This window comes from Mytilus californianus, unplaced genomic scaffold (genome assembly GCF_021869535.1).
Source record: "Mytilus californianus isolate M0D057914Y unplaced genomic scaffold, xbMytCali1.0.p SCAF_10, whole genome shotgun sequence".
NCBI lineage: Eukaryota > Metazoa > Mollusca > Bivalvia > Mytilida > Mytilidae > Mytilus > Mytilus californianus.
In genome coordinates, this window is record NW_026262582.1 from 68020651 (window position 1) to 68033317 (window position 12667).

A 12667-nucleotide genomic window follows, 5' to 3' on the forward strand; every position below is an offset into this window, starting at 1 on the left:
CCGTTGTTTGTAGGGAATTCTGTGAAGCTTAGGTATCCAATACAAACAAGGTAAGTCCTCCGATTTGCTGTTCAATGTAATATTCATTGAAGCCATGAAGGACTTATGATTCGCTAAAAATCTCATCCTTATCAAATGATATGTTTTTGTATGTGGGATTACCTGAGTGCTCATTTATTCCTAATAAAATATGGTCCTGAGATATAGATTATAAATGCTGGCGTTGTGTTTTTTTTTATTTTGTATCTTTTTATTTTACTTTAGTTTTCAGTTATTTGTCTTCGTGTTTCTTTTGACTGTTTGATTTTTGACGTGACTCAGTATTCATATATCCCGTCATCGGATTTTTTACTCTTTAACTTTGGACATTCCTGCTGCAGGTTGGTCTTGAGGTGCGATTTGGACACTAAGGGGTTTTTACCGTGCTGTTTCTATTTTGTTTAACCCTGGATATTTATATTTACTTAATTTTTACTTGACCGAGAAAGTGTGTACTATATAAGATCTGTACTATCATGAACAACAACTTTGCTTTTTGCTGACTTCATTGTCTTTTAATCCTGGCATTCGTTATGTGTTTATTACTATCTACTAAACCTTTATTGTTAACGTCTTTGCTAGATTACTTTGTATGTTATGTTTGAATTTTTGTTGTATGTCTGTGATCTATTTTTACACTGTGTTGGCTGCTGAATCCATTTATTGTCATATTAACTTACTATAGAATTGAGACTGGAAACGGACAATTTGTCAACAACTCGACCAAATGTCAGAAAACTGCATAATACCACTAATGGGTCTTCAACGCAGCGAGAAAATCCCGAACCTGGAAGATTGATAGTTACCCATTTCGTACCTTACGAAAAATTTATATGTATGCCATTTCATACCATATGGAAGATTTATATGTATGCCATTTCGTATCTTATGGAAGACGTATAAGTATGCCATTTCGTATCGTATGGAAGATTTAAGTGTTGAAACTATCTCCATGAATTTACTCCACATGACTTTTTATTCATATTCCAAAACACAATTCTGGACGAATAATCCGTGTTTTGTCTGGTAGAGTCAATTGTAATATCGTTATCTATTATGATGGCATTCCTTTTGACTAAGTATTATTACCTACCATTGTATTAACTATAGTCTACACATTTGAAAGTCAAGTGTCATATTTTCAGAAAAAAAACTAAACCGTGCACACAAACAAAACCTTACTAAAACTATTAAAGTGTGCATGTACTGCTTAAGTAACTAACCATAGGTCGTTGAAACATTTCTGATGCTGCAGCATTTTACTGCTAATGATTTTATATTAAAACAATCTTCTCAAATGCTTTAACAAAATTTCAACAATTTACATTTATATGATACGAAAGAGTAAACATGCATCTAGATTATATGGTTAGAATTCGAACATGTTGGATACAGAATGATTATGTAGGGAAGGAAATAGCTAGCTATCCACCAGATGCGTGTTTCGTCTACTCAAGACTCGTCAGTGGTGGTCGAATCAAGGCAGTTAAGTAGACAAATTAAATTAAGTACAAAGTTGATAGACAATCATACCAAAATATTCAGAAAAATGTGACAAATACGACTAAGGTTAAGTATTCCTTGCGGTAGAAATACCTATGTAACAAATAATTCAACATTTGGTAAATTTATGGACTTATTTATATTATTAAGATCTTTTTCGTGTCAAAACAATGTTGCCGACAAATTGGGTGGTATACTATTAGTGAAAATATTTCCCAGCGGTATTAACCCAATGGTTGTACAACTTCATCAAAGATACATGATTATTAATGTGGATCGCCAAACGCGCGTTGCTTCTACACACAAATTACCAGAGAAGCTCAAATCAAGGCAGTTGGAAGACCGAATTGAATACAAAGTTAAAAATTATTGAAAATAAAGTTACGACTCAAAAATTTGAGAAAGGGTGTGCCAAATACGGTTAAGGTAGTGTATGCCCAGGATTAGTTACAACTTACTATTGTGAATAATTGAATAAATCAAAAGAAATCAAGATATTAATACTTCTACAATTAACTGTTATTTGTTTAACTTTTACGTAACATGGTAGAGAAATTTGCAACAATAAGTTGCCTTTCTATCTATAAAAAAAAAACAGTAGATGGACGCAACATGTCGTCCTCTCTGGTCAGGATTTCCTAGTAGTGTTTTCCATCGTGTGATATAATTCGACGATATTTCCCAACAACAAACACGTTACTGATATTATCTACAGAGATGCCTCTCGCGCGTCTCAAAACTGAATAATCTTTAAAGTCCAAACGCGTGGTTCATTACGATCAAAACAAATTACACTGTCATTATTGGCTTTAGTGTAGTATATCTTGTCGGCGAATGCAGATATGCAGGTAGGCCATGACAAGTTACGACTAAACAGGTTAAGTTTAGTATAATCCAAAGTGTTTTTTTGTTGTGTTTATCACGTCCGTCGACACAGACAAACATCAAGTCGTGATTACGTATCATTCCATATGGTGTATGAGTGACCAAACAAAGCATTAATTCACGAATGCACGCAGCAGTATTGATCGGTCACGAGTTTTATTTTATATTTGAATTCTTTGATTAGTTATTCTTTTTTATTTCTGTGACAATGGGCATTTTAATTGAAACAAATCTTTAATAGAAAATGCCAGGAACTCTATCTTTTTCTACGCATTCACAATTTGATTTGATGTAACGTCATCGACAACGCCTTAACCTATTGTTGAATGACATCAGAGGAATTAAATTATCGAGTTTATTTAACATATGAAATTATCAGTTTTTATTTCACTTGGAAATCACGGTTTTTCTTTGCCACCAATGTAATAAAATACTTTTTGAATTTATATTGAATAGTCTGCATTTTTAAGTACCAGTTACATTTTTTTGTTATTTACATACCAACTGACGCAAATTTAAAGAAACTATAGCATATCTGAAATACGCACACTTTTTATTATGATATTAATAATCAGCTTCTTACTTTACGGTAAATGGTTTGCTCATTATTAAAGGCAGTATTGTGACATTGAGTGTATGTATAACGTCTTATTTGGTCAAAATTTCCTTGTGATGTTTCCCATCGTTTGATGTTATGACCACAAGCTTCTCCGACAACACATGATAACCCTATTGCCTAAAGTGATGCATGTCGTAATTCAAAACAAAAAGTCATAAAAACCAAAAACCATTGATCCATTACGATCATATCAAAGTATTGTCTTGATGTGTATGAAATACTTGCCTCCGGACACAGGTATACATGTACCACAATTAAATACTCGGTGATTTACTGTCATTGTTTTATATGTTGTAAGTGAAAACAGAAACGTAGAACTAACAGATCATACTTTGGTCTACTCTCGGTTTATATAAATGCAAAACTGCTTCTTTTTAAGAGTTTCATAGAGCGTATCGCTGTGTGTTTGTTTATTCCACATAAGCTAGAGGTAATAGGCAGGGTTGAGATCTCACAAAACATGTTTAACCCTGCCGCAGTTTTCCGATTTCCAAAGTAAGAAAACTCTAGATTTCTTAGTCTTTAAATTTTGGTTCATTTATATGTTTCGGAGTTAAGTTTGGCAACTATTGCGCTTAACTAGATATAAGAAGATGTGGTATGAGTGCCAATGAGACAACTCTCCATCCAAGTCAAAATTTATAAAAGTAAACCATTATAGGTCAAAGTACGGTCTTCAACACGGAGCCTTGGCTCACACCGAACAGCAAGCTATAAAGGGCCCCCAAAATTACAAGTGTAAAACAAGAAAACCAACGGTCTAATCTATATAAAAACGAGAAACGAGAAACACTTATGAATCGCATCAACAAACGATAACTACTGAAAATCAGATTCCTGACTTAGGACAGATGCAAAAAATTGCAGCGGGTTTAAACGTTTCAATGGTACCAAACCTTCACCCTTATCTGAAACAATAGTGTAACATCACAACATAGAAAGACACACTATCAAATATCAATTGAAATGGCTTAACTCAATCAAAAGACATATTAACACCAGTGAACATACACTGAACACTTAAATTTGATCTATGATACAATGTAAATACAAAATAAATAAACTAAGGAAAGAATAATTAAAGTAACATGTTATACCGCTGTGAAATGTTAAACAATTTAAGAAAAACAATATGCTTGAACAAAAATATCAGTCATTTGCAATTACTTTAAACACAGGTAAATGAAAATAATTGTGTTATTAGGTATACGTGTACGCTTCAAATGGAGAAAGAAAATATTTTTACAAAATAAATTGTTTTGATGTTCATAGTACGAAGAAGTGAAAATGTATAGTAATACCAAACACTTATCAAAGCTGGTATATAGACCAGATATAACCCTGAATAAGTAAACATTAAATAACAAAAAAGAATTACAATTAGTATCAACAGGTCAAATAAACAAGAAAGTACGATTTGAGATTACTCGCAGTTACTGGCAACTTGTTAAAAGCCAAAAACAATTAATAATAAAAAATCATGCATCGAGACTAAAATCAACTAAAACACATCTCAGGGATTTAGTATTTTAACGTCATGGAAGTCAAAGAAAACTTGACTTGTGCAATGCCAAAAATAAATGTATCGACAGGCAGTAAGATAGGATAGTTAGGAGTTGACCTCTTTATAGATCAAAATGAACGTGGGTATGTCTTCATACATCCTGTTTGAAAGGATTCAAATTTAGTTATGTTTTAATTTGCTGATGACAAAATCGATATTAGTGCAAATGTAAACTATATTCAAAGATCTAATTACATCATTGGTAAGATAACCTTTACTAATTAGTCTGTTTATATGTTCGATGAGTTTACAAAGATCACATAGTGATTTCCGCGCTTTATGTACAATATTACCGTAAAATTTAGGATGTGAAATGGTTTTCTACAGGTGCAGCCAAATTTACTAATCAAATCTTTGTATCTATGAAAGAATTTAGTAAAAGTTTTACGTAATTTATGGTAACGAAATCACTGACCTGATAATTTACCAGTGATGCATTGATTACGTTCGTTAAAATCTATGACATCACTACACACACACACACAGGCATAACGAACGAGTTGAGATATATAAACACCGTATGATGGAGCCAAAGGAACATCGCCGTCTAAAAAAGAAAAATTAACAATAGGGAATGAAAAGTACATATTATTGTTTAGGCATCGTCTGAAGCCCGACTCCATGATCCATTTGTGGGCTCGGGCTGTTTTCTGCTCTTTGGTCGGGTTTTAGTCTCTTTGACACATTGCCCGTTTCCTGTCCATTAGTAACCTATAAGACATGTTACATTTCTTAACAGGAATTCAATGTTTTTGGTTTTGTTTCTTTACAAAAAATCAACATTTTTTTAATTATACTGTAAAGGAATGTCCATAGTTTTGATTTCAATGACTTTTTCGTACAATTGTAGAGAAAAGCAGTTTGAATAAAGTTTGCAGCATTAAGTTTTCTTGTCTGTTAAAAGGGCATTAGCTGTCAAATTCGTGTTCCCCGATTTGACTCACATTCTCATATTTGATTTATAACATACTAAAACGTATATCCAAATCATAAAAATTCTAAAATAAACAATTTACAATGCATTGGTTCGATAATATGTATCAGCATTTCGTGTGTATTTTAGTCTAGACACCATCTCATTAACTATCGAGGTGACCTCCGAAGACTCGAAAAATAGATATAAAATGATAGCGAACCCGTGCAATTGGATTTTTCTAGGTCTGTTTGATTTCATATTATAGGTTAAAAATATATGTTAATCATCGTTTTTACCTGTATAAAATGAGTTTTTATGGATCGAATCAGTCAATCAAATGAATTACCCTTGTTTCACTTTCAATATTGACATTCTTTTCCTTTTAATAACCGAACACACATAATTCATGCGTAACCCATCTCTAGCTAAGGGGTTAAATTGAAGGTCACATGAATACGGATTCAATGAGGTCGATTTATTCACTTGCAAGTGAATAATTCATCAGCGATGTTTCTTAGCTTATTTTGACAAATTGAACCAAATTGGCTGATAAAAGCGAATTATCATTTCACTATTTCACTTTCATTAATGATTGAACAAAAATATATATATTATTTGTTTTATATATCTCAAAGTAAACGCCCCTTTAAACAAGAAAAATAGCAGACTGTTCTCTGGTTGTTATCCATTTGTTTGAACTTTTGATTTTGCCATTTGATTAGGGACTTTCCGTAGTGAATTTTTCTTGGAGTTCGGTATTTTTGTTATTTTACTTTTCACGGGGACCTTCCTCTCTGGTATTGAATTGTGATTCCCTACATTTATAAAAGAGGTTTTCAAGTTAACGTAGTTTATTTACAAACAAATCTAAATAAATTGATCTGTCAGTCATTTTGGTTTCAATTCTTTTTACATAACACTGTAAAGAAAAGCAGTTACCAAGTAAATTGCAACATTCAGTTTATTGTTAATTGTTATTCATGTCCATTGTTTTGATTGCAAAAACTTTTAAGTAACATTGTAGAGAAAAGCAGTTTGCTTCAAATTTGCAACAAGGAGTTTTCTTTTCTCCTTATCAAAGAAAATAGCAGATGGGTCACAGAGACCATCCACCTTGGTCAGAATTTCTTTGTGATGTTTTCCATCTTTTGATATAAAGACTATATTTGACGAGTGTTCTCCTACAACATACACGTTTCCATCATTATCTACAGTGATGCCTCTTGGATGTTTCAAAACTGAATCCTCTTTAAAAGTCCAAACACGTAATCCATTAGGGCCACAGCAAACTACACTGTCAGCATAGAGGTCAGTGTAGTATATCTTATTTGCGAATACAGATACATAGGAAAACCAGGACAAATTACAACTGATCACGCTAGATGTATTATAGTCCAAAGTATTAACTTTGAAGATACCATTTTTTGCAACACAGACAAACAGCGAGTCGTAATCACATGCGATTCCAAATGAAAGTCCAGGAAGTTTGATAAACTTTATTTTACTTCGGTTCTTAATGTCTATTATATCAATACCGTTCCTCTTTGGTGACGTCCCAGTTGTAATAGCGACAGTTTTCTTATCAACAAATGTCATATCAAACCCATCACTAGATTCAAGCGACATGATAAAATTAAATGTGCCATTAGACGAAATTACATTTAAATTTTTCTTTTTGCAGTGATCAGTGAATAGAAATTCCCCTACTTCTGACATACAACAACCTCTTACTGTGTCTCCGTATGTTGCTATCTTATTCTGTAGAATCAAGTTCACTTCATTTATATTCTGTCTTTCCGTTTCTACTTGCAACTGTGCTTGCCTATTTGTAGCTATGATCAACTCAATGTTGCTAGTTCCAGTTTTAATTTCAACTGATCCAAAATTCTTTAAACTGTTCAAAATACTATGCACATCTGTGTCTACATTGCACACAAGGTCAACCTGCTCGAAACCTTTTGCCTCTATCAACGACTGCAAATATTGTTCATTTTCGTCAATTTTTATCTCAATTTCTCTCATTCCAATAAATGTTTGAAGATCGGATGCATATTCTTTGAAGGTTTTGAAATTCAACTGAAATTGCGTTATTATAGTTTCTTTTTCTTTGACCGACGATAAAACTTTCTGAATACTCTCTTTACATTGACACTCCTTCTCTTCAAGTTCTTTAATAATTTGTTTTTCAAGATTGTCTAAATGTTCTTTTATTTCAACTCTTATCTGCCGAATTTCTTTAATATGTTTTATTTTCATATCTTCAATTTTAGTCACATTAGCTTTCCGGTCCTCCTTAATTCTATGGATGTTTTGTAATAAGTCGTTCAGTCTTGATTCTATATCTAGAAATTGCCCAGAGGTCTTGACGTTATTGGTGACCTTTTCAAGAGAAGTGACGTTGCAGTTGCTATGATCATTGATGCATTGGAGACAAAGAGGTAACGCATGTGCATTGCAGTATATTTTATATTGTTCGTTGTGATAGTCGCATGATTGTTGTATGTCAGTTATGAATGACGGAAGAGATTTGTAACTGGAAATTGGAATGGGTTCGTGTCCTCGTGTGGCTTTCAGTAATTTATGATGCTCTTTGCACTCATCACAAACAGCTTCTTCACATTCCGGGCACCAGTGTTTGGATGGTCTCGTTAATTGTCGAAGGAAGCATATACCACATATACTTGTATTAGAGGCCATTGTGATCTCTGAAAAAAAATCAATTCAGAGATGTTAATCAATATCAATCTGGTTTTTTTTACAATTCCTGTGAATTTTAAAGCTCAACTTTATTGTTTTCTGCTTTTTTGAGGCTATCTTATTTGCTTTTGAATTATATTTATAATTTTTTATATGATATCTGTTTTAGAAAAATGTGGACGGCCTTGAAAATAGATATACCCTTTACGAGTAGTATTGACAATTTACTTCACATGTCATAAACAAAACAACATGTAACAAGAAAACATTGACGGTCTTAATTAATTATGAAATAGTCGAAATCTACTTAGGGATAAATAAACTGTTCAGCTGACTTCAAGATTTTTTCAAGATTTAATATAAAGCAACGGTCAGACACATATATGTGTAAAAAGAGGTAAATATACAATAATAAACATGAATTATAATACAATAAACAGCTAATAAAAAATATACAAAACATGTACATATCACAAAAAATTATTTAAAACACGTTTTAGAATACATCCAGATGTCACAATACAACTTACAACAACGAACCATTGACCGAACTGTTTAAGATGTTTTATAGAACCCGAACGGATTATATAATTTCGACTGATAGAATAAAAGTACACAGCCCTAACGGATGATTTCTTCATATTCAAATAAAACAACTCTAATTCAAATTTCAAGTTATGGAATCCTTCGAAGATAAATGACAACTCTTACTCATTGCTTACTTGACCTTGATTGCTTATTTCATTTCAGTTCGACATTAACACATTAGTAATCAACAACATTTATGTCCGATGAATATTAGCAGTGACCGATAGCAGTGTATTTCGATCACATAACTGACAATCATCTTTGTCTTGCAAAAATAATTGTTGTTAGTCTTTTAATCTACAAGCTTAAATTCAAACAATTACTGTAAAACTCAGACTTTCGTAATTAAATGTTGTATTACTGGAGATGTTCAGTATACTTTAACAATGTTTTCTACGATTGACCCACATAATGATAGTCTATGTACATGATGTATGAGAGATTTCATGATTATCAACTGTCGATATTTAAATTGAGGTGACAGTAGTTGTATGATGTTAAAACAAACATGAAAGAACGAGAATTTATAAGTATTGAAAACCAACATTAATCTTTTTGTCACAATATCAGTTCTTTTTTTTACTTCGTTCCATTTTAAATGCATGTTATGACCCGTTTTGAAATTAATTTTAGCTAGTAGCTAGTATTTTAGAATGATATTGCATATATATTGTAACAGATTTATCAACTAAAATAGCCACACCTAAATGAAATGTGATAGTAACAATTATAAGCTTGCCTTAATTTAGGAATTAAACAAAATCAATCAAATGTAATCACCCATTTTTCTAAACCAGGAAGAAAAAAGGTCACATGACAGCGAGATATATCTATCTTGTACGGACACCTGGCTTGTCAACTTACTGATATTTTAATTTGCTGTGTTAAAATAGTGTAATTTATGATTTACGTAAAGTTCGTTTGAGTTCTAGAAAAAAAATAATTATTAAAAATCTGTTGGTTTTTGTCAGTGGGATTTTCTTTGCAGCGTATATTTTTAAATTATACGAACTCACAATTACAATCACTGAATGTTGGCTCAAGTAAAAGTAGTCCGTTACGCGTATGGTCTGATGTGAAAATATCAACAATAAAATCATCATAGATACCAGGATTGAACTTTTGTACGTCAGAAACAAGTATATGAAAGATAATGGAGGTAATGAAATGACCGTATCAGCAACTGGTCAGGAGCACCTGAGATCACTCCTGGTTTTTGGTGGTGTTCGTAATGCTCAGTCTTTAGTTTCCTAAGTTGTGTTTTGTGTACTGTTATTTGTCTTTTTAGTCTTTTTCTTTTGTTGCCATGGCTTTGTCAATTGATCTTCGTCTTATGAGTTTGAATGTCCCTTTGGAATCTTTCACCTCTCTTGTTTAACTTACCATTCTATACAGTTAAATAATTCAATTATAAAAAGAGTTCATCCGGGGCAACCGTATATCATTTTAATTCCACGAAATGAAAGAATTTGCAAAAAATGCTCCTCTGGCTGTATTGAAGATGAAATACATTTTTCAACTTCATGTGAAAAATTAAACTCTGATAGATATGCTCTCTTTGACTCTGTTTGCCATAAAATGCCAAACTTTACTTTACTGGACAATCAGCAAAAATTCATATATTTATTGAGCTGTGAAGACAATCATGTACTTAATGCTGTTGGAAAATTTATTCAAGTCAATATGAGTTAGAAGTATTTATTTCTCATATAAATATATTATATACTTTGAAACAAGGGCTTTTTACAGTCTAATTGTATTGTAATTGTGTATTTAAATTCTATGTTTCTATGCTAATCAATGTTCTTTTTCCGTATACATGTATTCTCTATATGCCCCTTGTGGGCCCTTAATTGGTAATAAAATATATCTTATCTTATCTTATCTCTTTTAATTTCTATGGCATTCTAAAAATGAAGTGATTTTGTATGATTGCCAATGAGAAAACTATCCACCAGAATGATCAGAAAATATTTCTCCCTCTTTATAATATCACTTGTGAAATACAAATTTCCTAAAAAAAGTCATCTGACAGCGAGATTTATAGATTATAACATGCCCTTTTCCATATTGGCCCTGGTATCATCCCGAGACTCCCATATCAGCCCGAGGCTTTAGCCGAGGGCCGATATGGGTCGAGGGATGATACCAGGGCCAATATGGAAAAGACATGTTATAATCTATTTATCACATATTTAAGTTCTACGGAAAAGAGAAAAACGTTCAATTATAACTATTTGATAAACCACAACAGGTAAAATCTAAAAAGATTTTATCACATTTTCCATTAATTTTTAATATGAACTGCATACAAAATTATTGTAACATTCCCCTTATTTTTGAATATGGTAATACACAAAAGCGAGAATTTGGCATAACTTGGCCTAAATCGATAATAGTTGGTTGGACATTGTTACTAGTGGCCATTGTAGCATAATTCTCATAATTTTCAATACTAACACCGTCATTGTTCGCTATTGTCGTGAAGGACGCAATGACGTCACTTCATTTGGAACCGGGACACAATAACCAATAACCACTTGTTTGCACCGGGCAGCAATATGAGTAGGACAATTGTGCGGTTATTACATATGCACAACCAATGTTTTCGTAACAAATATGTGATAAATATTTATATTGTACGGAAACCTGGTGTGTCCACTAACTGATATTTTAGTTTTGTATGTAGACATTTTCAAAATATTCCACTGGATTTAAACCGGCATCTTTAGGGTCTTTTATGTTGTTTTTTTTTTTTAGTTTTTAGTTTTTATATTTAATTTGGGGGGTCTGTGACATGAGTGAATTAAATCTTTTGTTGGTAGATGCCCATTATATAAAGTTTTATTAAAGTAACCATTCATATAATTGTATAGACTTGGTCATTCTTATATATCCGATATATTGGTTTCGTTGGTTGATAAAAGTCTAACGTTTGATATTGTCAGTTTTTATTGACTTCCCTTTTTTGTATTTACCTTGGAGCTCGGTATTTTTGTTACACTTTTTTCTGAACTAGTGCGCAGAGCGTATAACGACATAAATCTAACAATAACAAGTGAAATCATTCATGCTAGTACTCAAATATGCTTTTTACAATGAAAAACTGGATAGTTGACTATACATTTACACCATAACGAGTAAGTATAAATTTGGAATGTACTCAAAATTTGTCACCAGGAGAACCTTCAGATGATATTGCTCGGAAATAGAAGTAAAAAAATATATATATCTTTACTTGACTGGTTGAGTTGCTGCGCATTCTTCAAATAATGCAACAAAATATTATCCGATCTTTGAGCCTCCCCATGGGGTTTTTGATTATGTGATTATTCGGCTGTTTTTATAGTGATTATTTGATTACCAGACCAAATATTTCATGATTATTTGATTATCTTGTTTAAAAAAATAATTAATGATTATGTGATTATATTGGCAAACAAATTGTGATTATGTGATTACTTGAACACCCCCATGAGGGGCCTCATCTTTATCTTTACTGTCCTGTTTATTTATTTACTAAGATAAGAATTCTGAAAAAAAAAAAATTTATTAATTAGGAGTTATATCAAATCCGAGAAACATCCAATTAGAAAATATGTTTATTTAGACCAGGACAAATGAAATTTTTTATGCTAAAACATTATTATATAGTCTGTATATAAGTACAATTTTCTATTTGAGACATGGACAAAAGATACAGATTAAGATATAATACGTTATATAGACTGTCTAAAAATATAGTCCAGATGACATATAAATATGACTTATCATATAGAGTTGTCCCTCTTTGTCTTATTCTATGTGTCCCTATATATTTGTTGTAACATGTAATGTTAATTGATTGATTTATTGT

General features: G+C 32.0%; 1 protein-coding gene across 1 annotated transcript; it reads right to left on the minus strand.

Moving 5' to 3' along the window:
• Positions 1-6133: 6133 nt before the first annotated feature.
• On the minus strand, positions 6134-9619 carry LOC127718974 (uncharacterized). Its single transcript, XM_052225048.1, has 2 exons — positions 9551-9619; positions 6134-8231 (listed from the first exon to the last, which is right to left on the minus strand). The coding sequence occupies exon 2, from the start codon at positions 8221-8223 to the stop codon at positions 6535-6537; it is 1689 nt and encodes a 562-aa protein (XP_052081008.1). The 5' UTR covers positions 8224-8231; positions 9551-9619; the 3' UTR covers positions 6134-6534.
• Positions 9620-12667: the final 3048 nt, after the last annotated feature.